A 26064-nucleotide genomic window follows, 5' to 3' on the forward strand; every position below is an offset into this window, starting at 1 on the left:
TTGAAATCTGTTCTGATTAGTGGCTCTCTGTCTGTAAGCAAGCAACTGCAGTTGCAACAGCCAGACTTCTGTTATTAGTCATGCTGATTATTATTTTACTTCAACATTTAACTTAATGCCACTTGACATAAAAGTTGCATATACCTCTAGACTTTGTGAGTATGTGGCAAAATGAAAGTCCTTTATTAAGGGAAAATAGAGTCCTGTATTATGTCCTTATGTAGAGATGTCATGGAAAAGCATCGTTAAATTGCGTTCGATAGCATTCAAAATGGATATTTTCATTGAAATATGACACACAGAACTTTTTGTGATTACAATACTATCTTACTTCGTACAACAAAGTAAAAAAAAGGGTTTAAAGAAATTACATTAGGAGAAAAATCAATTTGCGGCATTCTTAGTTTTTCAAGAGTATTATATTATGCTTTCCTAGGCTGTGTAGGGGGAAAAAAAATGTTTTATATGAGGTCCAGATAATAGATCATTCCAATTATTGGATTTATAAATTTTGGTCTTTGTATTATATGCAGTTTTAAAATTTTATATATTATTAATATACATACACTATTATTTATTAATATACATACACTAATTTTATTAATATACTCAGTCAGCTGGGAAATCTTAGAAAGTCATGGGAAATCAGGAAAATAGCATTAAATAATATATTAATTATATAATGTAATTAATAAAATATAGCATTTTTACAGAAAATCAGAACGTTTTTCAAAAAGTCAGGAAGGTGACATAATAATCAGCCCTTTCAGACAACAAGTAGGTCATGTTTTGAATAATATGCAGTAAACAAAATGCCTTTTAAAAAGCAAATGGATAAAATGTTGTCATTAATCTTTTTCTTGCAAAAAGTATTTTACGTACCGAATTTCTGAAATGAATTTTAATCAGACCTTCTCTTCCCCTGTTAATGAGCTGTTTTATGATGTTTACTACGCTGAATGATTTTAAATTTTATTAACACTATAAATTTCTTTTCTTTCTTTTTTTTTTCTTCTTTTTCTTTCTTTCTTTCTTTCTTTCTTTCTTTTTTTTTTTTTTAATCCAGTGTATTTCTAAGTTCCTCTATTTTGCAAAGATCATTCAGATAGTATTATCACACAGTCTACTGTAACATGGTAATAACCAGCACTAGAAAAAAGAAATTTTGTAGATAGAAGCATTCTTACTTTGGAAGTGTCAATCAGTGTATGGTTCTTTTGCTTTACTGCATTGCAGCCAATTCTTTACATAACATGAATGCATGCCCATTCCATTGACTGTCTTTTACTCACAGAATCGAAATGAATCAGCACACATGATGACTAAAAGTATTCTGGACAATCCCAAGCGTAACACTGCATTTCATTATTTGCATGATCATTTACTTTCTTTTTGATTTGCATAATTTCCCTGTTTCTGTATCATGGTGATTCATCTGTCATTTTGAATGACTTCCTCAATGGCTGTTGCATTTTCATCAGTTGTGCAGTAGGCTACCTATCTGACTGAGCCTGGTCCTGGATGTTCCAATCACTAGCCACTGATATACATTAGTTTGATTTATTGCATTGTCCCACAGACTTACTACAGCTTACTGTGAGTCAGTGTTGCCGAGTAGTCTTCATATTTGCAAAGAATATGGACATTACTTGGTTTTCATGGTCTTCATTATCAGTGCAGCACCAAGATTATTACCAAGTTTAAACTGCTTGCATATAGTTTATGGCTGCTATATCTCTGCAATAGCTTTTAATATGGCATCAAAAGGCTTTTCTTTTCCAAAGGATTTTCGCCGTATGAATTCTGAAAGATACAACTCTAGATGATGTCGAGCTGTGTACCCTTATGCTTTTTATTTCACCATTTAACTAGTCTCTATAAGCTTTCCACATACTGAAAGTGAGCATTCTTGTTAGATTAACAAAGTTAAATTTGTGATTCACAGTTAAATGGCCATAACCAGCCCTTTCAAGCTCATCTGTTTTATAGGCTTGGCAATAATTTAAATATATTGTTAAACCGTCCACTACATGGTCTATAGTTGTTGATATCAATGTGCTTTCTTCCTGATCTGAAACCTGAACAAGAAAGCACTCACCACTTTCACAGCATAACCTACTAAATATCCACTGTTCTGGAAATACTCTGCTAGTATTTTTTTTTTTTTTTTTTTTTTTTTTTTTTGCTGCACTGACAAAACTTTCATCAATTTCAATTATCTTTCCAGGCCCACCTATTTGTCCTTTAGATTGTCAAAGTAAATCTAGCGAACAAGCCTCTTTCATAAAATTGTTCCAGTCAATTACGGTATTCTGACACATGTTGAGCTGTTCATTGTACTGCTTGAATGACATTAATTCCTCTGCCAAACAGCAGATGAAATGTAGCGCTGTTAGGAATGGTATTCAGTGACCTCTAAACAAGTTATCGGATCGAATACTTTTTTTTGTTTGTTTGTTTACAACTTTTCACATTGTACTTCCACATACAAATCATAATATATAATTCATATATAATTTCATTCTGTGGCCATTTACACATATTCGATTGTGAGGTAATATATATTTCCCCTGGAAAAACTATATTTCATCTTCCTCACTCCTTGGTAAATTGAAAATTGAGTACTTAAATTGGAAAAAGATTACTGCAATATTATCAAATTCAGTAAAAGTGTAAAGTGAAAGTACCATTTTTTACATAAATGTTTAAATTGAAAAACCACAATATGATATTACACGATTCATCAAATTCAGCAAATATGATGAACTGAAGAGGCTATTATGATATCACACAATTTATATAATTGTGCTGTTTGTCACGGGGGTTGTGAAAGTCAAGTAGTATCGGAATTCAATCAATGCACATTGGCATAGTAGGGTTCCACACTGGCCATCTATGGTGGCTTACTTGCAGAAACAAAGAATAAAAATTATGTATAGGTTAATTGCTGAAAGGCAAATGATTTTACGTACAAAAATTTCATTTATTTAGTGTTTACCATTACCAAGCTACAGAAGATTGTGGGATACATTTTAATCGAGAATCGTAAAAGAGTATGGTAACAAAAGTTTATTGCTACTAATGCACTTTTAACTTTTGCAGAAAAAACAGTCCTTCCTTCTCTCTAGTGTTTAATATTTTGTTTTAGAAACTTATGTTTTTGAACAATTTTGTTATATATTTCGTATAAATAAATATATTTCTTTCATTTTTCTTGACCTTAATAAGTAAGAGAAATTTTCATAATATCCGTAACTATTGTATTAAATTTTGTAGTAAAAATATATTATTCATTTATTCACGCTGAATTTAATAACCAGTTCATCATGTTTGGTCAGAAAAATTATTCCATTTGCTCATGGGAAAGCAGAAAATGTCAGAAAAATTAAAAGATAATTTCAGTGGGAAACTGTGTAGCATTTTGTTGTAAATGCAAAATAAAAATATGGTATCTTTAATAATTTTAATATATAATTTTCTCTAGCCTCAAAAGAAGAAACGCAAAAGTGATTGCAGTAAAATGTTAAATAAAAGTAAATGTAGTCACAGAAAAAGCAACAAATTTAATGTTATGTTCCCTAGCAACGATTTGTCAGCAAAATTGTATTCTACCATGGAAAAGTTCAGAAAGGTATGGAATTGCTTCTTTTGTTAACGTTAATAGAAATAAGTAATATTTCATTTTCATGTTGTAACTGCCAAAATTTAGGTTATGAAATTTTCATTCCTTATATGTCAGCCATACTCACATAAAATTGTGGCACTCCTGCTTTTCTTCATACTTTATGCTGCTTAAGCTATATGTATTCTTTGGTGTATATGAATTTCAGGATTGTAGGTCATGTTAAAATAATTAGAAATTAAATTTCTGTGATTAAACTAATACACTGAGTTAAAAATTCAGCAGCATAGTTCTGTACATAGTTCTTAATTTATCCTTGTATGAACGTTGCGGCGCGCAATGAACTGGAAGTTGATCTGTCAGCACTATCCTTATCTTCAGGGCAGATGTTTATTATTATTTTTTTTTTTGGCTTATAATTCCTTACTAAATGTAGTATTTCATCTTGATGTACTCCGTCTTTGATATGATTTAAATCAAATTCCTCGTCAATATAAATATCACGAATACACATCAAATAGTTTTCTGGTTGCAATTTTCTAATTTCGACTATGCGTAATGTATGCTTTACACATGCGCACATTGAAAGAAATGTTTAATAAAGTAAACAAATAAATATTAAGCTTTTTTTTTCGGTAAATTTTGATACCCTTTAGATCATAATTGCTCTATTTATAAATTACGGTTTCATATTTTTAATTTTATAATTTCTGCATGCCATCTTACCAGATTTAAACTGATGATCTATAATCCAGAAACCGGATTAAAGACTTTTGACTGTATACACCAGGGATGGCCAAACTTCATAACATTATAAGCCATATGTTAGAATTCAGAAATGTTTGAGCCACAAGGCTGTATTGCTTCACTATATTTACAGAATTGATGGTGTTGCACTGATGTCTTTGTTCATCTTTATATATACTTGTTATTTATATAACTTTAAAAGTAATAAAACAGGATTTTAAGAATCTTGAAGCAAATTAGTGAGAATTTTACTTTTTTTATGTTATTATTATGGTTTCCTATATATAAATGATTTTTATTTCACCCATTTAGACCCTCTTAAAAAAAAAAAAAAAAAAAAAAAAGGGCGGGGGGGCATTTTTTACCGATTTTATTTTCTATCATCCTATACTGTTGCCTGATTTTTGTTAAAGCGAATTGAAATCTAAGAAAGGCATAATGGTCTTTAAGAGTACTATAATATAAAAAGTTTTTCATTTGAGAAAAAATAAAGCTCTCACCTGGAAAATAGATCCAGTGATTTTTCTTTTTTTTTTTTTCTTTTTTTTTTTTTTTTTAGCTTATATATACTCCTTTTGAAAGAATAAAATAATTGAAACAGGACAGCATGTTCTCTGCGATAATTGCTGCACAAGAAAGAAAAAATTGTTTTAAAAATGCTGTCAACTTTTCTAGACTTTAACATAAAAATTATAATATTTACACACAATTAACGTGAGTACCAACATATTGAAATCAAACTCAGCTTTAAATAATTCAACTCATTCATTTCAAGTGAAGTGAATTTTTAATTACCTCTTGTTTTTGCTAAATGGCACATATGAATCCTCAGATCTTATGGATCTTCAGGAAGATTTGAAATCCTAAAACTCCAGTTTAGGCACTTTTCTTATTTTTCAAATTCTAATATAAGAACCCATTAAATGTTTTAACTCAAAGCTTTGGAAAGATAAGTTTTATAGACACCCTTCAGAAGTGTTTATTGAAAGAACACAGTTGTTGCAGTTTCAGTGTTGTCTATGTCACCAGTATCACCTCGTGACAGGCTGACTGCCATACTGTAATAATCTAGTAAAATCTGCCAAAATTTTCAAGTAATTTTTGATTGAAAATTTTCAAAGCTACTCTCAAATCATCTCAATTATTCTGCCCATAAAGCTTATCACTGAATCTTTTTTGCAACTCATGCTATGTCATCGAAATGCTGCATCTGTGCATGACTTCAGTTGTCTACCATTTGAAAGACTGATCCACTGCAGATTGTTGAATTTTAAACAATTAGTGAAATGTGTTTCCCAAATTATGTTGAAAAAATGAACCTCAAGATTAAAAGTGCAATTCATTTAACATGTACATTTCAAATCTTACTTCATTTAAAACCTTTTAAACATTAAGTGTTTTTTTCCTCTCTTATCCGGATTAGGAAATTTAGAATTCGACTTACTTTAATTTTTTTTTTCAATGCAAGATAAAAGTCATATATATCCGTACAGCTGCTTAGCAAAATTTGTGGTACATTATTAATGCATCATAATCTCAAAGTGTCTAGGTCGTTTTAAAAAAATTCGCAAGCATTTGCAAAATAGATAATCAGTCACTAGGATTTATGCTTCCAATATAAGCTTTGTCTTGAAAATTCTGATTATACATACACACACATATAATAATAAGTCATCAGATGAGTAAATTATGTAACAGAATAGATGAAATGATCAGTCATCTGAAAGAAAATTCACACCCATGTGTAGCTAAAATTGTTTACACATGTATTTGAGATAAATATCTGAACCAAGTTCTTATTTGGTCAGTCTTTGAACCAAGCTGTTACTGTATTATTTGAGGTAAGTATCTGAACTAACTGAAATAAGTAGATACTGAACCAAATAGAGTTAAGTAGTTACTGATCATGGACATTTTCCAACTTATGGAAGATATAATGTAAAATATTACATGTTTCATAAATATCTAGTGTCCTTGTGGTAGCTCGATGTCAATGTTGCTCATTGTATTCTGGAACCCACTTTGCTTCAATACTTATAGAGAAATTATCTTGCATTAATATCAACTAATGAGCTCAAGAAATTTCTAAATGTGTAGTAAACAAGAAGATGCTTAATGTTGAAATAATGTAAAGTTTGTCAGAAAAGGAAGAATACTGTTTTGTGCACATGATGAATATAAGTTTTTTCCCCTTCTATTTCCATTTTGCCTTCTGTTCAGTTAAATTCATAAGTTATGCCATATTTTTTTTATTTTAAACCTGATTGATGTTGGAATGTTTGTGAGACAGTTGTACATATTTGTATTATTTGCAACTGAAAGTTTGAGACAAAAACAAATGTTCACCATAACATTTTGAAGTGATAAACATTTGAAATAGAATCTGTAAGTGTCTGAAGTACTTTTAGTGTAGAAAGTCAAAAATCATTTTTCAAAATTGTGAGTTTACATGGCAAAATTTCAGAGTTTCTCAGTGAATTGCATAACACATATGGGAAACAGACAGTGAGTTGTAGTGCAGTCTCAGAAAAAGTGTGTGATTATTATAATATAAACAAGCAAATGTATTGACATTCATTTTAAATAAGTAATTTTAAATCTCATGATTTAACAATGTATGAGGAGTTTCAGTATCTTAACACTAGAAAACTTTCTCCTTTTCCAGGCCCTTACCAGAATTTTGAAATAGTATTCTGAATTGATAAACAAAATTATTTCACTAAAAAGAAATCACTTTTAATCCTGCAAATGAATTTAATGAACTATTAGCAATGGTAAAATATGTTTGATGGTAAAAATTATTTATTTTTATTTTCCCAACAATTCATCTAAATAGCTTTTAATGATCATAAAATATTTTCACTCCTTGTCTTCTTTCCTTAGGAAGGATGCAAGCAGTTATAGCCCACACTATTTGGATTTTCAGATATTTATCATTGACTTAATAATGAAAATTATTTGAGTTATCGCCATAATTAATAACTTCAATATAACTATACAATGCTAAAAGCCAGTTACTTACATAAAGAATGCAGGTTTTTATTTGTTATAAGCATCCCATAGCCATGAGGAAGTAGTTAATGCAAATTCACTGTAGATCTGCCTATTTCTATCAAAATTTTTTTTGACATTGTATTGTATTTTATTCATTTTTTATGTAAGTCCGTTTTATATTACTTTACAATGAGGAATGCAAATTGTTTTATAATAAATAAATAATTCTTTAAGTATAATCTGATGAATATGCAATACAAAGTTTGAAGTTTTATATTTAATATGACAATTTTATGAAAGAATTGCAAAAAGAGAGTGGAAAAGTTATACAGTATGCAAGCAGGGGTTTTCAAGAAGTTTGGACTTTCATAATCATTTCCTGGGAAAAAAATTGGGACTCCAAAATATAAGACAGTTTTTATGATATTTGGAGAGAAAAGTTGAAGAACTTTAAAGCCTATATTTTGAGAGAAATAGAACATGAAAATGAAGATTTTTAAGTTGGGTTATCATTTTGTTTTGTATGTTTGTAATATTGTTTTTTGTATCATTTGTAATTTATCATTTTTATGCATAATTTTGTATCATTTTAACATATGGGAAAGTTAAAGAACATAATGATGGGGTATCGTTTAAAATCTAAAGGCTGTGTCTTTGATGAAAATCTTTTTCTTTCACATTTTTGTTATATAGTTATATGTATTGTACAAAATGTTTATTTTTATTTGAAATTATGTTTATTTCAAATAAAATGTTTGTTTTCATTTGTCAATGCTTACTGTTTTCTTCTAAATGGGCCCTTCTGTCACTAAGCTCTTTTCTCTCGGGGGGGGGTGTATATAAGATAAAAAACATGTAAAGCAAAAATTCTGTTTTTAATTTGCCTGTAACTTTATTTCGCTAAAATTTTAATGTAAATTTTTTTCTTAACTCTCCATTTTAATTTGGCTACTTTCCCTTTCTCTCCTAAAAATAGTAATTGCTTATAATAAATTTCTTTGTAATAAATTTAAACTTGGTCGCTTCAAAATTAATCCATGTTATATGATCTTTACAGATACAGGCACTTACATAAATGCTTTAACCAATCATGATAAATGAAAACTGAAACTCCCTTTGGGAACCCTAACCTATTTCCTTCTTTCCTAATTATTAATAAGTGCTTCCACTTGCTATCTAATTGCAGCTTGAGATATGTTGGTATATGATCTCTGAAAAATCCATTACAGGTTTATCACATGTAATATCAGGAAAGGCTGATAGAGGCAGTCTCAACATTTTTTAATTAGCCCTTTTATGTAAAAGTAAATTGGCAAAATCTTCACAAGGAAAAATTTTTATCATTCTCGGTTATTGTTTAAATAATTTTGCCTTGCGACACTTAATCCGTAAGACTTAGTATTTAAGAAGTTAGATTATTGATAATTTTTTAATAGTGTTAATTTTGCATGATTTTTTAAAGCTTATAAGCATTTTCTTTTTTATATTATTTTTAATTAAGATATTTTATTTTACTTGAAATAGGCCTTTTATGTTATCCATTTACATTCTGCTGAAACGGCTGAAAAATTACCTCCTGTTGTGGATCCTGATCCTTCGATTTCTTGTGATCTGATGGATAGTAGAGATGTTTTTTTAACATTTACTAGAGAAAATAATTATGAATTTTCTTCATTACGTAGAGCAAAATTTTCCACTATGGCTCTGTTATGTGAATTACGCACTCAAGGCCAAGATAATTCTGTGTTTGTATGTAATAAGTGTCATAAATATATTGAAGGAAGATACCATTGTCCTATATGTGATGTAAGTATATTTTTAGTGTTCCCAAGCAATAATAATTTGTATACTCAGTTTCTCTAGTTATGATTTTGATTTAACTCCTCCTTCAAAAAATTCTCATTTTGCATGATATATTTTTATAATGAGAATTTGATCTTACAAGATTTATTGAGTTAACATATTTTAAGAGTACTTTTTATAAAAAATCTTTAGTGGTAGTTAATTCTTAAAAAATACACACATTCAAGATAAGAAATTGATGCTACCCTATGGTCAAGACTTCTGAGGTTAGTTTGACACTGAAAGTACATATTTTCAATACTAAATCCCCAAAATAAAAATTGCATTAATATAAGTGCATAACAGGTTTTCTATACAAATTAGAACAGTTTCAGTTTTTATTTAGCAATAGTTAACAATTAGTTATTAAATAGGAAACTATACTAAACGCGGTTTATTTATTACAAAAATGCATATTTGATTAATAGTGTATAAAATCTACTTCTCTCATAAAAGTGGTAGAAAAGTAGAAAGTCAAAAATATTCTTAATAAGCATATATGTAGATGAGCTCCTTGTACAACTTTTGTGCCTCTGAATTCACAATATATTAGTTTCTTTGTGAAGGGTCTTTCTGTATGCACACATAAATTTTAATTATTATTTTGATTCCAGAAGTGTCCTTAACGCAGTCTTTTAAAACATTTTTAATGCTGCATTATGTTTCATAGTGCTATCAAGTATTTATCTTCTTGTTTTGCCTATGTTACAAGCACAACAACATTACATTGCATTATGCTGGACCCAGAGGTCAGCAGAAACCAATGGCCTAGATCAGGGATCGGCAATCTGTTTGTCCTTAGGGCACAATACTAAATTTGAAAATCACCGAGGGTGCATATTTTACACATAATCAACAGGCATAAATAGGCATTAAAAAAACAGATTTTTTATAACTTTATTTTGTTGGTGTCATACATAATGATACATATAATTCAGTGTGAAACTTGGGTGTCCATATTTTCAGCTAATTTCTTATAATTGGGGATATATTTAGAGTTCCCGGTCCTTAAACAATTATCTAAATGTGAGTCATTAAACTTTGTTCAGTATTTTGATATCAAACATTTCATATTTGAGAACAAAGACTCGCAATTGTATGTTGTTGCACAATATGAATAAATTTTTAGCGAACATTTTCTTAAAATAGGATACTTATTTTCATCGACTAACTTCCAAAACATTTTATCATTACTATGCGCTTTTAAAATAATATCACTTTGCAAGTTTATTATTTCTAATTCTAGGTCTTCGATATTATGAAGCTCGAAATACACTGAAACTATTTCAAGGACATCATCTTCAGTAACATTGAATGTATTTATGAAAAATCTTAGAACGGGTTCTAATGCTGCAAAATCTTCAAATCTAGAAAAAAACTCTTCTATTAGCTTACCTATAATTTCTAAATATAATGTAGCAGTAAAATTTTCATTATTCAAATTTAAACTCTCAACAGTATATTTTATATTTGGGAAATGTGATAATGATTTTTTCAATAGATGGATTTCAACAACACTAACTTGCATTTGAGTGCATTTACTGCACAATTCATGTCAGCGATATGCTGATTTTTCCCTTGTGTCATGCACATACTCTATGCTACCAACCAAACCTGCCGGAAGAACAGACTTATAGCTGAAAGCCAACGACTTATAGCTGAAAGGAGAGAGGAGAAAATCTGGCAACGAGAAGAAGAAACGTGCTTGATGCAAGAAGAACGGCATGCTCGTGAAAAAAAATTTGAAATTAGTTTGGCTGTATTCCGAGAGTAAAGTTAGCTTTTTTTTTTTTTTTTTTTTTTTTTTTTTTTTTTTTTGTTAAGAACGGAGAGATGCAATGTATTACTTGGGCGTTTGATGTAAATGTGAATAAAAGCAATACTTTGTGAAAAGTTAATGTGTATTTACAAAATTTAAAAATATAGCTCATGTTATTCTTAAAACTGCATAAGTGTCCCAGTTTATTTCCTGCAAATAGAGTCGACTAATAACATTCATAAGTGGACGGAAAACGAACCGACAAAGATGAAAAAGTGTCAAAGGATCAATAATGTATGACAGTGGTGGCAGCTGGTCGGATGTATATTTGTCGACTCGGAAAAGGTTCAAGTGAATTCCTTACGAATGCTGCGAAGCTTATTAAGTGGAATAGTTATCTTCTACCAGGTTCTCTCGTTAAGTTATTTATTTATGTTTTTGTGTTTATGAAAAATTTGCTGTTCATGTAAAGGTACACATGAACAAGTATTTTATAAGACAAAAATTATCGGTGTGATTATCATATAAGACTTGAATTACCTTGCAAGTGCATTTATCTTTTATTATATGAGTGAATGATCATTAATTTAAGTAATGCTTGTGTTTTATTTATGAGATATGATTGCATTAATTTTCAAATGCGTATATATAAACATACATGTTTTTTTATTGTTATTATTATTTATTGAGGATTTGGATGTTGTGCATATTTAATGCAGATACCGTGTGTTTATGTTTCAACAGCAGTTAAGGATTAACCTTAATGTATAATTTATGTAAGGAGATTTAGTTTTAATTTTCTGTTATTTTAATTAAGTTGAACATAAAGTCGCATAATGTCATTTTTGGCCAAATCTAGAAAGGCTGATCTAGTCGCCCTTGCACAAGAGTTTGGTGTTGAAGTGTTGCCTACATTTAGGATTTTGGACTTGAGGGAAAAGATTCTTGCTAGTGAAAGCTATGAGGAGCAAGTAGCAAAGGATCTTCTGAGTGTTATCATTACAGATAGGGAGGCAAAGGAGGAGAAGGAAAGGGAATATAAACTAAAGTTAGAGGCAGAGGAGCGGATTGCCATTGAGAAGTATAAGGTAGATTGCCAGGATCGTTACTCGAATAGGAGTACTACACCCGAACGGGGGGAGAATGGGAAGGAAAGATCAGTAGAAGAGTTAACGAGGACAATCAGATTATTGACAGTAAAGGTTCCATGTAAAGCAGATGGCTGAGACTATTTCTTCTCCAGTTTAGAAAGAGCTTATGTCAATGAAAGTATCCCTGATGAGTATAAGGCCAAAATTCTGATTTACCTTTTGGGAGATAAAGCGGCAAATTTATTAACATTGATAAGCGAGGATAAGTATGGGAATTATGAGGAAATAAAGGAAACTGTGTTGAAAGAATTTAAACCTTCACCTCAGGTATGCCTGGAGAATTTCAGAAAGGCAAGACGAAGATCAGAAGAGACCTTTGGCCAGTTTTCTACTAGAGTTACTGCCATGTGGGAAAATTATGTGAAATCAAGGGGGGTGACAGACTTTGAAGGTCTTAATCAGTTGGTGGTAGCGGACAAAATCTACCAGACCCTTGATATGGAAACTGCAGTGCACATAGGTATAAGGCAGGGAGACTCGTGGTTCAAGCCAAGAGAGCTTGGAAAGGAGTGTGACATATTCTTTGCGGCTAAAGGGAAGTCCTACAACATACGTAGGGGAGCTTGTGAAACTAAGATTTTAAATCAGGCAGTAGGTGAGAAACCTAAGGTCGAAGAAAGACGAGGCAGTCGGCATACGTCGGAAACCATAGGGAAAACCACAGGGAACGTTAGAGGTTTAACTTGTTTTGTATGTGGTTCAGCTTCACATTTTAAAAGGCACTGTCCTCAGATTAAAGGTTCTAGGCAGTGTAACAGAAATGAGGAAAAGGATAAAGCCAGGGTAAACTGGGTAAAGAAAGATCAGGATAATGATATCCTAGAGGACAAAGTTGTGGTAGCTCGTGTGGATCCTTTGAGGAAGTCAGGGGATGTAAATCACTATAAGCTGTGTGAGTTGAAAAGGGTTCCTATTAGTGTAAATGGAACAATAGGAAAGGCCCTCGTTGATTCAGGAACAGAAATTACGGTGGTTAAGAAAGAGTTAACCAAAAGTCTCCAACTGAAGGAAGGATCTAGTATATATTTGAAAGGTATATTTGGTCCAGCTGTTAAATGCCCTTTGGTAAGCATTCCACTGAGTATTACTGTAGGAGAAAGTGCCAATGTTACACATCAAGAGATTTTGTGTGCAGTTGCAGAATCGCTGGCAGAGGATGTGTTGCTTCCTCCGGAAGTATTCACCATGTTAGGAGGTCGGTTATATGACACAGGTGAAGGGATGAAAAACTTACCTGAAGAAACCACAAACATCCCAGAGGTTAGCAGAAAGGAAAAGTCTGTGAAGGTAAACACAGGGAAACTAGAAGGAAACGCTAGTATGGGAAGGAATCTCAATGAGAAAGGGAAGATGGAATCAAGTGAAAGCCAAGAACCTCAGCCAGGAAGACTATGTACAGCGGATGTATTTAGAAGAGAGCAGGAGACTTATGAATCTCTGGTAGGAGCATGGGAGAATGCTCGGAAAGGAAAGGGGAATTATTATACAGTGGATAACTTTCTCTTTCATAAGGACAAAATTCTTGGGGAAAGTGTGGGGCAATTAGTTGTACCTAAGAGTCGAAGGGAGGAAGTCTTGCAGTTAGCACATTGCTCGGTGTTTAGTGGCCACATGGGGGTAAAGAAAACTGTGGAGAGAATTAGATACTCTTTTTATTGGGAAGGTCTGAGGTTAGACGTTCAGAAATTTTGCGAGGCATGTAAAGTGTGCCAGTTGACTAGACCAATTAAAACTGTTGATAGGGCACCAATCACCCCAGTAACCAGGCCAGATCTGCCCTTCCAAATTGTAAACATTGATGTGATAGATCCGATTGATCCTCCCAGTTCTAAGGGTCATAAGTATATAGTTAGTTGATCAGCATACCAGATGGACAGAAGCAATACCTCTAACTAGCCTCTCCGCCAAATCGACTTGTGAGGAGTTATTACATATTTTTTCAAGAACGGGTATTCCAAATGTAATTGCATGTGACAATGGAACAAATTTTAAAGCAGATTTGACTCAAGAATTTGAGAGACTAAGTTTTCGACCCCTGGATATCCTCAAGCTAATGGATTAGTTGAACGGTTTAATGGTACTTTAAAAAGAATGTTGCATCATGTCATCAGAGAAGAAGGTAGAGGGTGGCATTTGCAAATTCCTTATGTATTGTGGGCCTATAGAGAAAGAAGTACCCAACTCAACAACTAGGGTGGCTCCATTTCAACTCATGTATGGCAGGACACCTCAGGGACCTCTGTTGATATTAAAATCATCATGGACAGGGAAACATGAAAATTTACAATTAGATGCAACTCCTGTTTATACATATTTACAAAATCTAAAGGCTAGGTTTGAGAAGGCAGCGGAGCAGGCAAAGCTCACAGCTAAAATTCAACAAGAGAGGACAGCACACTATCATAATTTAAGGTCTACCATAAAAACATTTAAGGTGGGAGATAAGGTGATAGTCTTGATTCCCGATTCTAATAACAAGCTTTATGCTAGGTGGCAGGGTCCTGCAAATATATTGGAACAGAGAAGTTCTCACTCATTTGTAATGCAAATGCCCGATGGGACCAAAGGACATGTTCATCAGAATAAGATTAGACCTTATGTAGTTAGATCCCAAGCAGTAAATGTTATCTTGGAGGGGGAAGAAGAGTTTGGGGAAATTGAATCTATACCTGTCAACAAGGGAGAAAAGAGTTTTTCTGAATCCCTGGAAGGATTAGAAATGTCTAATTTAGATTCAGTCCAAAGGAGTAAACTTTTAGGGCTACTAAGGAAATATCAAACATTATTTACACGTCCAGTGCAACCAGCACGAGTAAGTACACACAAGATCGAACTTATTCCTACTGCTATTAGGAAGAAACCCCACTGCCATGGAATACCCATGGCATACCGCAAAGCAGTAGATGAGCAGATACATGAGTTGCTAGAATTAGGATTAATTGAACCTTCTGAGTCAGAAATTGCTCATCCTATAGTTTGTGTGGCAAAAAAAGATGCTACAGTTAGAATGTGCATAGATTTTAGATCATTGAATGCTGTAACGCAAACTCCAACATTTCCCATGAAAGATATGCAGGAATTGATTTTTGTGGTGGGTGCAGCAAACTGGCTGACAAGCATCGACCTTCGAAAAGGGTATTGGCAAATCCGAATGGATGAAAGGAGCAAACCTTTGACTGCATTTGCAACATGTAATGGAGTCTACCAGTGGAGAACAATGCCTTTCGGCTTATCAGGAGCCTCAGGGACATTCCAGAAGGAAATGAATTGTGCTTTGCAGAGTCATAGTGATTATGCTCAGGCATATATAGATGATGTGGTGATTTTCTCAAAAACATTTGAGGAACACTTGAAACACATTTCTCTGGTTCTGGAAACTTTAGAAAAATTAGGATTTTCTGTACGTTTGGACAAATGTACTTTTGCAGCTAAAAAAATCAAATATTTGGGGCATATAATTGGAGGAGGCAAGCATTGTCCTGATGAAGAAAGGGTCAAAGCAATTAGAAAACTCATCAGGCCAGTCACAAAAAAAGATGTGAGATCGGTTTTAGGATTCATGGGATTTTATCGATCTTATATTCTCAGTTACGCAGAAATATCGGCACCATTGACAGAGTTGACGAAGAAGAGGCAAGCCAATATTGTTCTATGGGGGAAGTTGGAACAGAATGCTTTTAACAAATTAAAGGATACTTTGTGCCAAGTGACATCTCTGGCCACACCAAATATAGGAAAGCCGTTTCAGATCCATTGTGATGCATCCAATTTGGCGGTAGGTTGCTGTTTAACCCAGATAGACGAGAGTGGTAACTATTGTCCTATTGCATTTGCAAGTCAAAAGCTTTCTCAAACTCAGAAAAATTGGGAAAGCATTGAGAAGGAAGCTTGGGCAGTCTTATTTGGCCTGAATAAATTTGATAAATCAATCTATGGGGCTCAGGTAGAAATTATAACGGATCACAACCCTCTCAGATATTTGAATGAAACTACTCCTCGAAGTCCCAAATTGACGAGGTGGGCTCTGTCATTGCAGAAATGGAACTTATGGATTACTCATAGGCCAGGTATCCAGCACCAAAGTGCAGATGCACTCTCACGTCTGGATCAAATATGATATGATTAATATAATTTGATTGTTTTTTTTTTCTTTTTCTTCTTTGTTTATTTGTATGATTGTAATAATTTATTGCTTGTTCTGTTTTGTTTTATTTAATACTGTACGAGGTTGGTATTGTGTAAAGGTAATGTACAGAAAATTTGCTTGGATATTGATTAATGAAATACGTCCCAAAGAAAGGACAAATTTCATTCTTGGCAGGGGCGTGTCATGCACATACTCTATGCTACCGACCAAACCTGCCAGAAGAACAGACTTATAGCTGAAATTAGAGAGGAGAAAATCTGGCAACAAAAAGAAGAAGCGTTCTTGATGCGAGAAGGACGGCATGCTCATGTGAAAAAACAGTTTATCTGAAAGGAGAGGGGAAAATCTGGCAACGAGAAGAAGAAACGTGCTTGATGCGAGAAGAATGGCATGCTCGTGAAAAAAAATTTGAAATTAGTTTGGCTGTATTCCGAGAGTAAAGTTAGCTTGTTTTTTTTTTGTTAAGAATGGAGAGATGCAATGTATTACTTGGGCGTTTGATGTAAATGTGAATAAAAGCAATACTTTGTGAAAAGTTAATGTGTATTTACAAAATTTAAAAATATAGCTCATGTTATTCTTAAAACTGCATAAGTGTCCCAGTTTATTTCCTGCAAATAGAGTCGACTAATAACATTCATAAGTGGATGGAAAACGAACCGACAAAGATGAAAAAGCGTCAAAGGATCGATAATGTATGACACCTTGTATTTTTTAATTTAATTCATTCAACTTTGCCGTTATATCTGTCAGAAATTCGAGGTCGATTAGCCAATCCTTATTTTCTAATTGCTCGTAAAATTTGCTTGATGCAATAAATTCCTTTATTTGTGGCAAAAGCATGATAAACCGCTCAAGTATTTTACCTCTGCTCAGCCACCTCACTTCAGTATGTAAAAGAAGATCTGTGAACTGAACGTCCTCATCTTCTAAAAGTAATTTAAACAATCTGTGTTGCATAGCTCCCGATCTTATGGAATTAATAATTTTTGTTACTATCGTAAATATGTGTTGAAAACCGATTGTTTTTGTGCATATCATTTCCTGATGTATGAGGCAATGATAAGAAATAAATTTTGTGAATAAGGAATCCTGCCTGCATAAGGCAATAAATCCTTTTTTTACACTAGTCATCGCTGGTGTCCTGTCTGTTGTAATTGACGATAACTTTTGTACAGGTAATTTTACATCTGTTATATATTTTTAGATAATGAAAAGATATCTTCTCCTCTGGCGCTTCCCTTTAATGGCAGAACTTTAAGGAATTCTTCTTTTGTTGTAAAACCAGAAAATACCATCTTCACGCAGATTGCTAATTGTGATATATTTATCACGTCTGTCGATTCATCCATCTGTAGCGAAAAGAAAATACAATTTTCCATATCATTTGCTGATTCTGCCTCCAAATTCTCCACAATTACTTCGGTTCTTCTAGTAACAGTTCGTGCTGATAATTGCAACGTGTTTATAGCTGAAACTATTTCCTTTTTATTTTTAAATTCTTCAAAAAGTGAATCAGCAGCTTCTAACATGGCTTCTTTCACTAATTCTCCATCTGTAAATGGTTTTTTATTCTTAGCTAGCAAATGCGATATTTTATATGACGCGATCGTTGCTGCTTTATGTTGTTGCAGTGGTTTAGTAAAAAAAGCTTTGCTGGTTAGTTATTGAAGATTTTAAAGAAATATTTTTTTTTTCTTCTAACTTCAGAGTTCATTGGATAGTCACTATCAAAATTGGTATGAACGGTCTTAAAATGTCGTTCAATATTACTTTTCTTGGGAATCGCAACACTATTATTACACAACAAACAAATACACTTCCCTTTGTAATCAACGAAACAATATAGATGTTCCCATTCATTGTTAAAATAAAATGTTCTTTTTCTTTTTCATTTATTAATGAAGGGTTTTGATAGAAAAGAATTATTTCGGATTACTTGGTAGTTTTAAATGCACGGTCTACGCGTGGTTTATTCGAAATACGATCACACACTAACAAAAAATACGTGCATGTTATTAGATACGCTCAAGTTAGCAAACTGCTAATCTATGCCCAATCCTAAACTCAACTGACTACTGTCTACCCACGCTAGCGAGAGCAGTTTGGCTGAGGGCCAAGATGGGTCAGTTTAATTGAAGGGGCGTGTGGGCGAAAAGCGCGGGTATTTTTCCCTCTCGAAGGTCGAAGGGGTGTGGGTGAAATCGAAGGTCAGGGGACATTTAGTGTCTACCGGGCTACTGCACTCACCCCTACATAACTGATAGATGTGCCCACTTCCGCCCCAAACCGGATGTTTACATAGATCTGGAATATGTGGTCAGACAGTACTTGCTGTATATCACTGTTTGACAAGAGTAAGTAAATCGCTCTGGCTATCATACATTTACATTAGTCCAGCGAGGGTGCATTCAAAATCGATCGGGGGCGCCGCATTGCCTACCCCTGGCCTAGATAGTCATCAGTGATCATGAGTTTGGCACTCACTAATGACCTTCAGTTATGTAAGTATGTACCTTCAGTAATCATAGATGACTGATAAATAGCCTTTCAGTTAATTTAATTTCAAAGCTATACTAATTTACAACAGTATGTTAATGATCCATAGATTGAATATAAAGGACCAACATCTTTGCAAGCACCAATGTACTTGATTTAATTTAAAATGCTGTCAAAATTTAGTGCACTAGTTTCACACTGATGGTTTATTTGTTGACAACTTACAAGTGTTTACATGTAGTGACCTGTAGTGATTACATGGTGCAAGAGACCTTGGTGGCTTCGAAGAACTAATTGCTTGCTTGTGTCGCCATCTATTAGCACCAATGAGAAGTGCAGCAACACACGAGTTTCGCATGCCCTTGAAGATGGTAATAACGTTGGGATTTGATCATGGGTCTGTTTAATGCGAATCAAATTCTCTACCATTAGCGCAAAAGAGCTCCCAAGTGCCAGGTTCAAGAATTCCATCTCTTTCAAATTCGCAAGCGTTGAGTTGTTCTCGAGATTGCTACAGACCAGGAACTGGTGACTATGCTGGATATTCTATCTGAATGATATAGCTATAAGATGAAAAATTTATAATACAATAGACTATTAAAAATCCTCAGAGCTTAGTATCTGAGCTCTGCAAAATTCAGAATTCTGCTGATTTTAGATCATGAATGAAAAATTATTTAGTTTTAAAAATGTTAGAGGGAACTGAAACAAATTTGTGAAAAATGCATAAAATTAATTTCTTTTTGACTTTTTCTAAAATTTGATTTAAAAAGAAAAGGAAAATTATGTAACTCCCTCCCTAACATTTTTCAAACAGCTGTTTACAGTAGTTTTCTTTAAATTTTCAGGTTTATACAAGTTTAAAATTCAGTTGAAAAATCATAATTAAGTTAAAATTTTCTTGTTTCAACCCCCTTCTTCTCAGAGAAAATCGTAAATTTATTTAGAACTGCCCATTCTGATTCAATGAAAATGTACTTTTTAAATACTAGTTGTAAAATAGTTTAAAAAAAATTGATGCTTTTAATGCATGGAGCATTTGGATTTATTAATGCACGGTAAACATTTGATGCTGATATGAGATGTAATTTGAAATAGTTATGGCAACCTTAATGATATTTACATTCAAGATACACTACTGCTCAAAATTATAATCATAATTGAATATCTAGTAAAAATGTTACATTTCTGTAAAAGGAATAATTCCATGAGTCCTATTTTTCAGCTTTCAATCTCTTGATGAGCCATTGGTTACAGTGCTATTTTGATAGCTGTGCAATAGATTCTTATGGTTATGTGAACTAAGTCTTTAACTATGGGTATTTCTTTTCCCTGAAAGAATTTAATGTCGGATTCTTCATCAATTGGCTGTTGCCAAATTGTGAAAGTGATCTCGGTTCATTTGCTAAAAATCTTGCATGAAAAATACATCTGGATCAAAACATGAGGAGTCTTAATGGTTGGCACTGTATAGTTTCTATTCTTTGCATGCTTATGCATATTTTGACTCTTGCTCAATTAATAGAAGAATACCAGGATTCCATGTACTGTAAAGTAATTTGTTTATGACAAGACAAAGTTAATTTTTAGTTATGGGTACAACTTAAATGATTTTGGCAATTTTTTTGATCTCAGTTATAAAAGTGGTAATCAATATAACATGGTAGCTTGCTTCAATACTGAATGAGAAAACATGCTACCAATAATATCAAATCAACAAATGTTGCCAAGAAACACCATGTGTATTTTACTGTTGACATGTCATCTGTATTTTACTGTGTTACATATGTAATTTTACAAGTAATCTGTATTTTACTGGCAATACCACAGAGATTACATGGAATTAATGGATTTGGTTGGTGGATTTTTGGTCTTCTAATGTATATCCAATTAAATTTTTTTTTTTACATTTGAAGCATTATTTTAACACTAGAACATGTTTTTAATGTCATATAATCTGTGCTTGGTAAGGGGTTCTCTTTTGAACTCCCCCCCCTTCCTAAACTAAATTTTTCCATGAATCTGATCTCTTTTTTTCACAGGCACTGTATTTTTTCACCACTTTATTCAGGGGAGGGAGTGGCCATGATAAACCTTTTTATTATGGAGATAATTAGTTAAGTTTTAATCATGCAGGAATTTCAAAAGTAAATGTACACTGTGCAAAAAAAGGGGGGCAGTTGTATATCTCCCATTCTACTGTGCCCATTGATGAAATTCAACTTCTCCCATGTTTCCACGTTTTTCATGTTTTGAAAGCGGGACTTAGGATATGTATTAGATTTATATATAGCATTGTTCTAATACAGGTATTCTGATGCAAAATCAGATTTTTTCTGAAATGACATGCAACTTTCTTTACATATTTCGGATTTACGACTCAAATTATGGCAAACTGGCAAGTTTTGTAAAAATAACATGAGTAGTTTTTAAAAAATTAGCTCTTAAAATTTTAGCTTCTCAATGTTCGTTGAATTTGATATATATTTATTAATATCTCTTTCTTTGTTAAACTTATTTGATTCTTTTAGATTCATTCTAAATAAAATTCGCCTATTTTTTATGATTTATTTTTAAAATTGTATTTTAAAATAATTTTTATAAATTTTTCCAAAAAAATTTTTGAATTATAACCTGTAAAAGTTTTGCCATCATCTAAGAGTAGATGTATTTCTAAGCATACCTGCAAAAATTAGAGTTTTTTATCCAAAATTTCCCAAAATATATGTGAATTTAAATTTCTGCGCGTTTTGAAATTTGGCGAAAAAACGACAACGAAAATGTGGTTTATGCACTTTGTTAAAATTATTTGAAAGTATGAACAATGACTTTTTTTCCGCTTGGGGACAATGAAGAAAAAGGAAAGGAAAATAGGTTGTTATAAATTAAGAAGTTCGCCAAGTGAATTATTCTTCGTGCAAACTGAAAAAAATTCACCAAGATAAGTTTTAAATTTCTCCATAAAATCCTCACCAAAAATTACAAAATTTAATATCTAGGCATAATTTGTGTTGTAGAATCTAAAGCTGGAAAAAATTGGTATGCTATTTTAGAAAAAGTCCAATCTTGTATGTTAGAAAAAGCTATATATAAATCTAACATATATCCTAAGTCGCGTTTTCGAGACATGGAAAACGCAATTTGAATTTCGTTAATCAGCTCAGTAGAAAGGGAGATATAGAACTGTCTTTTTTTTTTTTTTTTTTTTCTTTTCTTTTCTTTTTCTTTTGTGCTGTGTGCGTTTTTAATTGGTTTTGCTTTCACTTATTCTATGATTCCCTTTCAGGATTTTGACTTATGTGTCAGTTGTTATGGGAAAGAAGGTCATAATCATGAAATGGAAAAAGTAGGCTGTGGGATAGATCATGATTCTGCAGCATCTGATAGCAAACAAGCAAATCTTGTAGATTCCAGAAATTTATTCATCCAGTATGGTGCACATTTCATGGTGCATGCCTATCAATGTCGAGATGCAAACTGTTCTATGCAGCAATGTCGAGCCATGAAACTAGCTATTCAGCATGCATCTAGTTGTGTACAAAGAACTAGTTGTAATTTGTGCAGAAAGCTTCATATATTTCGCATACAACACAGTAAGAATTGCCAGGTAAAACTGTTAAATTATATATTAAATTTTATTCTTTCAAACTTCTTTTTTCTATTTAATTTTATTTCATTTTTTCTGAATTAATGCTTCCAATAGATTGAAATTGAAACAGTTTTGTTACTTATTTAAGTAATTTTTATTTTTTTATTTATTTTTTTTTTTTAAAGGAAACTAGTTGTGTTATTCCAGGTTGCTCAATGGTCAAACTTAAGTTACACTTGCATCGGCCTCTGCTCTCAGCACTGAATCAGGCTTAGAAGGTACACCTCCTTTGTGATTTATCCTGTAACATATCCTGAAAATTACCATTATAACTGGTAAAGTGTAGCTGGAAATATCTGATACAATATATGATTTCTAATATTTGCTACAGTTTTGTGCATGAATCATCTCTAAAAATGTATTAAATATTATAAATGAAATATTTTGGAGGTAACAGCACATCTCTAGAAGTCTAGAAGTGTCATGTAAATATTTATTTTATCTCAAGAAGTGTTGTGTAAATATTTATAATGAAATAAATAAAAATTCAGAATATGTTTTTGTTTTTTAATACAGTTCTTTCCCGCATAGTCGGAGAAAATAGTATTTTCCATGCAAAATGTGTAAAATTCATATGCATAAGCATTTGAAATAAAAATGATGGATGGTCTTAAAAAAAGGAATAAAAATAAATCACAAAATATATTTCAAAACATAGCATGACATGACATGACTAAATTAACCCCTTCTTGGTCGGATCCCCCCCCTCCGAAATTCTGACCCTCCTCTCTCTCTCTCTCTCTCTCTCTCTTTTTTTTTTTTTTTTTTAAATTCCTGAAATCAAAAGCGAATATTACTTACATAGTTCAAAGTTAGTCTTGAGATAGCTACCAGTATGCCAAAAAGCCATTTTTAATGCTTGTCTGCATTAGATCTTTTCATATTACTGCAGTATATGCCAGTGGCTTATTCCATAACTTAAGTGGGAAAAAAAAGTGAAAAGATATATCCTTAGTAAGATTAGTAGATTAGAGATTGTATTGTATAATTAAGATCAGTAGATTGCAGATTGTATTCTTGATTACAGCAAATATATGTATGCTATTGGCAAACATGATCAGCTACTTTCCAGAGTCTAATTACCGAAATTGGAGATCCAGGATGAAATTTCTTGGGATTGATCTCTTCTTCTATTTCCTTTCATAGTCACAGATATTGCTAATGCATATTATGTAAAATATTTAAATAACCTAATAATTTACTATTTCTTCATTTAAAGTTACCGTACCTTCTGGCATATAATGCTCATCTATATTTTCAAGCTACATTTTTTAATTTTTGGTATATTCACCGTATAACGCGCACCGAGTTCTTCACCAAGACAAATGAAAAGATAAGAAATGCTCTTATCTTTTGAGGTCACTTATTCGAACATTTTTCCTAGTCTTTCGAACAGTGGTTAACCACACTGACAAGCGATAAGGGGAACAATCTGTGTGTGGGTTAAATGCTTAAAGGAGTAAATATTCCAGCAAAGAGAGTGCATTATATTCAATGCAGAATTCCAAAAGAATGCTATTGTAGAGCGCTTCCAACCTGAATGATTTCGTGGATGTTCTCTTTCTGTAATCGTTTGCAGCCGTGATTTTGAAGTGAAAATCGAAGGCTTTAGTAAATTGCATTTGCTTTAGTCAAAATACAGTTGATCTAATGCACCTTTTAGTAGTAAATATGGCTTCTGTGAAAAGAAACACAGTGCTGGTTTCAAATTCAAAGCCATTCATTTTGCGAAAGAAAATGGAAATCGTGCTGCAGTAAAAATGTTTGGTGTTAGTTAAAGGTGGAGCGGATAATGATTATTTATTTATGGATAAAAATAACAATGATGGATAAGATGAAACAAAATTCGATGATACACCTGAAGATATAACAGAAGACGAACATGACAAACTCTTCATGTTATCCGATAATGAAAATGTTAAATTTTGTGAGGTATGTATTTCTTTTAAACAAGCAGCATTTTCGTGCATGTAAAAGTCTAATTTTTTGCCTTATTTTTAAGCTGTCACTTTTATATCTAGCATATAATGCATACCATAAATTTCGGTCCTACTTTTTATATTAAAATTGCACGTTATAGGCTGGAATATACGGTGTTTAAATTAAAAAAGTGCCTTCTTTATATGTTTTGTTTTTGCAGTTTCTATGTTTTATGTATTATATAAAGTTTAAGCTTACAGTTTTAAACAAGATCTCCTCCACCTTTAAACAGAAGTAGCCTAAAGAAATCTCACTGAATTTAATAAATTAATTAATTTTAAGAGATAGGAAAAAATAATATAATTAAATTATTGATGATTAAGTATATGACCATGCTATGATAATCAAGAGACGCATATAATATTATGACCATATAATAATAAACTTTAGCTATGCTTATTAGTATTAGTTTACAAATTAAGATGTTGCCTAGCAATATTAATTGCCAGTGAGTCTGATTTTTGATCAACAAGGTTCAGTTACAGGGTTCTTAGGCAAAAATGTCTTTATCCCTGCATCATCAAAGGTTAAAAAGTTTACTGCCAAAGTTGGGTTCTGTAAATAGGAAAATTTCGTGTCAAAATAAAGTGCCTGATTTTTAAAGAAAGAGACACACACACACACAAAAGAAACTTGAATGATATCACTTAATTCTATCGTATAAAAAATATAATTTTGTTTCCTATATTGTACAATATTCATACTTTCCAGATGTAAAATTAAATTAGTACATATTGTTGAAAATAAAATCAAATGTGGTTTTACTTGGACATCATCTGCTGTTATTGCATATATCCCATGCAGTTTCTTTTCCATTTGTATTTTCTGTAGCCTGTTTTGACTTATGCTGATGGTTTGTGACAGTAATTTTTCCACCAAGTAGCTTTTTTTAGGATACAACATGATAATTTAGGGATTTGATTGTATGAATTTTTGTAGCTTATGTATTGTTTGCTTATGTATTAGCTTTGTATTGTTTTTAGTTATTTATTTAGTGCAATTTTTTGTTATAATTTTACTGCATATTATTGTTTAATTAAATTTGTGGCATCTTGTTTTATTTCAAAGTGTTTACTTCATGTATTGTATTGCAGATGTTTTAATTCTGAATGAATTTACAGTTTACATATTTTGTAAAGATAGATGAAACTTATCCCCAGATATGGATAAAATTCCTTCTGCCCATCCTTAATGATATGTTTTGTCACCAGTTTATCGACATGTAGCAATTTCTCGCCAACTTGACAACATTTTAGAAGTTTAGGAAGAAGGCTTTTTTGAAGCTTTAGAAAGGATTGTTCTCTTAAGTTTCTAGAATTGCTTGCTCTCTGCTTGAAGAAATTATATTAACATGATGTTGTGAGCAGCTCTGTATTAGTTGTATAGTTTTATGAATAATTCGGTTGAAATTCCAGTTAGTCACGAAAGTATAAATATGTAAGTAACTCATCTTTTAAATTTTGAAATACGAGTATTTAATTCTTATCGTAGATGTTTAGAAAGTAAAATCAAACTATTTAAAACTCATTCTAATGCATATTAAGGATGATATTCTAAGAAATATTTTGTATTTACTGCAGAGCTTATCACCAGTTTTAAATTTCTTGTATTTTTCCATCTTTGGATCAAAGTGTGAGTTGATTACTGCATAGGTAAAAAACTCCAAATATTCAG

The 26064-nt window shown here is 32.1% G+C and overlaps 1 protein-coding gene across 7 annotated transcripts in view; it reads left to right on the forward strand.

Annotated features, from left to right (window-relative positions):
* The window catches only part of LOC118205803 (CREB-binding protein-like), a 173740-nt gene extending 150831 nt beyond the window's left edge, over positions 1–22909 (forward strand). For 5 of the 7 annotated variants that reach the window (XM_085810520.1, XM_085810519.1, XM_085810517.1 and 2 more), the window contains 4 exons: positions 3485–3631; positions 8888–9169; positions 22048–22368; positions 22536–22909. In XM_085810520.1, the coding sequence (XP_085666646.1) occupies positions 3485–3631; positions 8888–9169; positions 22048–22368; positions 22536–22625 (840 nt within the window). In that variant the 3' untranslated portion in view covers positions 22626–22909. The remainder of the gene's footprint in view (positions 1–3484; positions 3632–8887; positions 9170–22047; positions 22369–22535) is intronic. The other 2 variants (XM_085810521.1, XM_085810522.1) reach the window with 2 other exon arrangements.
* Positions 22910–26064: the final 3155 nt, after the last annotated feature.

The sequence above is a fragment of the Stegodyphus dumicola genome, chromosome 2 (genome assembly GCF_044657685.1).
Source record: "Stegodyphus dumicola isolate Sdum_Otavi_A_Nest chromosome 2, ASM4465768v1".
NCBI classification, from domain to species: Eukaryota; Metazoa; Arthropoda; class Arachnida; order Araneae; family Eresidae; genus Stegodyphus; species Stegodyphus dumicola.